At 41.8% G+C, this 4,567-nt stretch overlaps 1 protein-coding gene across 1 annotated transcript in view; it reads left to right on the forward strand.

Annotated features, from left to right (window-relative positions):
* Positions 1–4,567, forward strand: part of PHYHD1 (phytanoyl-CoA dioxygenase domain containing 1) — a 27,725-nt gene that overhangs the window by 11,510 nt on the left and 11,648 nt on the right. Inside the window, exon 2 of the mRNA XM_006834847.1 lies at positions 1,606–1,764. Within this exon, the coding sequence (XP_006834910.1) occupies positions 1,606–1,764 (159 nt within the window). The remainder of the gene's footprint in view (positions 1–1,605; positions 1,765–4,567) is intronic.

Below are 4,567 nucleotides of genomic sequence, written 5' to 3' on the forward strand. Positions count from 1 at the left end.
AGAATCTCCACTGAGTAATATCCAATCTGTCTAGGCGGGGCTGATGAAAGGACATGCGGATAGGTCTCTTGTGATACAATAGTGAATAATTATCAGGACTGATTGTGAGGGTTGGATATGTAAAGGTAGATATATTGTAGCAAGCAGAGAAGTGATTAACTTTTCAGTCTAGGAGTGGTGGTCCCTGAGACCATCAAGGGAAAAGAGTAGAGAGCAGGACCCTACCCAGAGAAGCAGTGATGCCAGAAATGGAGGCAGAGACAATGATGTGGAGAGATGGAGCAGTTGGGGACTTTAGACCCAAAGAGGGAGAGGGACTTTGTGCTGATGTCTGGGGGGCAGGCTTTCAGGGTATACCCTTTGGTTGGTTGATGATACATGGAGGGGATTGTAACCATGGCAATGAACGATATACGATAGGATGAATGTAAAACTAATATTCTCCCATGTAAACTATCATATAATTCACAATAAAACATTTAAAAAAAAATAGAGTAACAATTTTTTTAAAATCAACTTTTACCTTCCTTTGAATATTGGTTCAAATTTTGTTTTCAGATGTCTAAATGTTTCTTTTTATGCTCATCAGTAAATTGTTTTGGTACACATCAAACACAAACTTTTTGAAACCTAAGACTGTTGTAGATTATTTCATAGGCAGAATCATGGCTGATTTGCAAATGATTTGCCACATAATCTACTGCCACTGATCTATTCAACAGAATCATTTCTTGTGCATGATCAATGTTGTCATCAGCCATGGTCATGGATGGACATTTTTATATAACCAGAGTATGAATAATTTTTGTCTTACCCTTATACATATGCCTACAGGTCAACTTGGGAGCAGTAGCTCTGTAGGATAAACACTGGATTGTGAACCACAAGGTCGGTGGTTCAAGCCCACCAACTGCTCTGATGAGGTTTTCTGCTTCTGCAAAGATTTAAAAGCCTCAGAAACCCTATACAGAGTTGCTGAGTCAAAACAGACTCAATGACACTTAACAACAACAACAGATACACTTATACATGCATTTGCTCACATATGCCTTCTCATACACATATGTGCATACATATCTACCTCCATAACCATACTTACATTTTTTTGGCTGTTACTGTTGGTGCAAAATTGGAAATGTTATAGCATTTACTAATATTATCCATTTTTCTTGTGGAAGTATCATTTGTTCTTGAAGTCCCCTCCCTTCTTCTCCTTGTACTCAGCACAATTGATGACTTATTTATTTAATATCAGTCTCTTTCACTAGATGATAAGCTACATAAAGTCAGGGTTCATGGCTGGGTCTTCAGCTCCTAAAATGTATGCCCCATCAATATTAGTTGAATAAATCAAATGAGGTTGAATTCCCTTATGACCGAAGTAAACTAGAGGGGAAGAACAGAAACACCTCCCTTTCCTCATTTCTTTTTACAAGCAGCCAATATTTACAAGCAGCATCCCTGGGTGCCAGATAGCAGCCATGTCAATGTGAGGGACAGAGTAATAAATGAGACACTTGCAGCTGCTGATTTAGGGGAGGGGCAAAACCAATCATCATGCAGAGGCTGTGAGGGCAGGAATCTGAGTATTACTCCTGCCTGCAGTTCCAGGAGGATGGATTCCTGGTTCTGGAAGGATTCCTGTCTGCAGATGAGTGTCTGATGATGCAAGAAAGAATTGGTGAGATAGTGGCCAAGATGGATGTCCCTCTCCACTGCCGCACAGAATTTTCCACCCAGGAAGAGGAGCAGCTCAGAGCTCAGGTAGGTGCCAGGGGCAGAGGAGGACAGAATCAGGACCTCTGTGTGGACACTCAGCCCCCATCCAGGAAAGCAGCCTAGAAGAGAAGAACCCCAAGACCCACAGGCTCTTTCTGACAACAGACCAAGCTCTGAGGCTTCCATGTATCTATCAGGCACCATGAATGTATAAGGCAGGCATTATTATCCCCATTTGACAGTTGGGAAAAAGGAAGCTCATGTTGGTGAGCCTTGCCCTAAATTGCAGTTAATAAGTGATAGATGAAGGATTTGAACCCAGGTACAAGTACTGTTCTGCTGTACTTCCTGAATAGTTCTGCTACAGACTCTTGGTAGTCAGCGACCCAGAATGAACAAAGTGATTTTAATGGAGTCTATGTAAGTCTTCTACCCCAGTGGTACCAGTAATTCAGCCTGTTTCTGCTGGTTTGAGATGGATACATTGACCTCAAAGAGGAGTCTCCCACACAGTTCTTGTAACCCTTTGTGGTCTGACTTTATGAGCCTGTCTGGTCAAGACACTGATGCTGAGGAACTCCTGCCACCTGGCGGGCTTGGAGGACATTACAGTGGCCTAACGGCTTGCATTCCAGAGAGATAGCAGGCTCAAGTTGGTTCTGACTCAGAGTGACCCCATATAGGTTTCTGAGACTATAAACCAGGGGTGGAAACCCTTTTTTCTGCCAAAATTTATACCATCATTGGCAGGCCATACGCAATTATCAACCTAAAAATTGGCCTGCTACATTTGGATACAAATGGGTGTCAGAAACTTGCTCTCAGCATAGAGAAGGTAAAGTAAATGAAAGAAATGAGGAGGCAAAAGAGCTGGATAGAAAATTTCAAAAGGCAGCTTATTATGAGGAAATTTGTAAAGATTTGGAATTAGAAAATCAGAAGGGAAGAACACACTCAGCATTTTTCAAGCTGATGGAACTGAAGACAAAATTCAAGCCTCAACTTGAAATATTGAAGGATTCTATGGGCAAAATATTGAATGATGCAGAAATCTTCAAAAGAAGATGGAGTGAACATATACAGTTATTGTACCAAAAAGAAATGGTCAATGTGCAATCGTTTCAAGAGGCAGCATATGATCAAGAGCCAATGATACTGAAGGAAGAAGTCCAAGGTGCATTGAAGGCATTGACAAAGAACAAGGCTCAAGGAATTGATGGAATACAAATTGAAATCTTTCAACAAACTGATGCGGCTCTGGAGATACTCACTCATCTATACCAAGACATTTTGAAGAGAGCTACCTGGACAACTGATTGGAAGAGATACATATTTGTGCCCATTCCCAAGAGCGGTAATCCAACATAATGCAGAAATCATTGGACAATATCATTAAAATCACATGCAAGAAAAATTTTCCTAAAGATAGTTCAAAGACAGCTGCAGCTGTACATTGACAGGGAACTGCCAAACGTTCAAGTCAGGTTCAGATGAGGACATGGAATGAGGGGTGTGGTTGCTGAAGTCAGATGGATCTTGGTTGAAAGCAGAAAATACCAGAAAGATGCTTATATGTGTTTTATTGATGCAAATGCCTTCAATTGTGTGGATCATGACAAGCTATGGACAACATTGTGGAGAGTGAGCATTCTGGAACAGTTAATTGTGCTTATGAGGAACCCGTACATAAACCAAGAAGCAGTTGTTTGAACAGAACAAGGGAACACTGAATGATTTAATATTAGGAAAGGTGTGTGCCATATTTATTCAATCTGTATGCTGAGCAAATAATTTGAGAAGCTGGACTATAGGAAGAAAAACATGGCATCAGGGTTGGAGGAAGACTTATTAACAACCTGCAATATGCAGATGATACAACCTTTCTTGTTGAAAGTGAAGAAAACTTAAAATACTTACTGATGAAGATCAAAGATCACAGCCTTCAGTATGGGTTGCACCTCAGTCTTAAGAAAACAAAAGTCCTCGTCACTGAACCAATAAATACATCAAGATAAATGGAGAAAATATTGAAATTTCCCCATTTTGCTCAGATCAACCATCAACATTCATGGAAGTGATAGTCAAGAAATCAAATGATGTATTTTGCATGAGGTAAATCTGCTGCACAAGAGCTCTTTAAATTGTTCAAGTGCAAAAATGTCAGTTTGATGACTAAGGTATGCTGGATCCAAGCCTTGGTATTTTCAGTAACTTCATATGCATGTGTAAGTTAGACAATGAATAAAGAAGACCATAGAAGAATTGATGCATTGGAGTTATGGTATTGGAGGAGAATATTGAAAATACCATGGTCCACCAAAAGAGCAAACAAATCTGTTGGAAGAGGTACAGTGAGAATACTCCCTGGAGACCAGGATGGCCAGATTTCATCTTTCATATTTCAGACATATTATCAGGAGGGAACAGTCCTTGGGGAAGGACATCTTGCTTTGTAAAGTGGAGGGCCAGCTAAGAAGAGGAAGACTCCCGATGAGATGGACTGGCACAGTAGCAGCAGCATTGGGCTCAAGCATAGCAAGGATTGTGAGGTTGGAGCAGAACCAGGCAGTGTTTCATTCTGTTGTGCAATAAGGTCTCTATGAGTCGGTACCTACTAGATAGCACGTAACAACAATATTTGGTCAAACATTGAATTAACTCATTCCTAATGTGATGGTGTGGCACTGTGGGTTAATGCACCAGACTGCAAAGTTGTTTGAATTGCAAGGTTGGCGGTTCAAGCTCACCCGCCACGCCGTCCCCTTCCCTCCCCTCGGGGGGGCCGGGGGGGCTCCGGCGGGTGTCGGGGCTGGGCGGGCGGGGCCGGGGGTGGGGTCGGCGGGGGACC

Source organism: Chrysochloris asiatica, unplaced genomic scaffold (assembly GCF_000296735.1).
Source record: "Chrysochloris asiatica unplaced genomic scaffold, ChrAsi1.0 scaffold00014, whole genome shotgun sequence".
NCBI lineage: Eukaryota > Metazoa > Chordata > Mammalia > Afrosoricida > Chrysochloridae > Chrysochloris > Chrysochloris asiatica.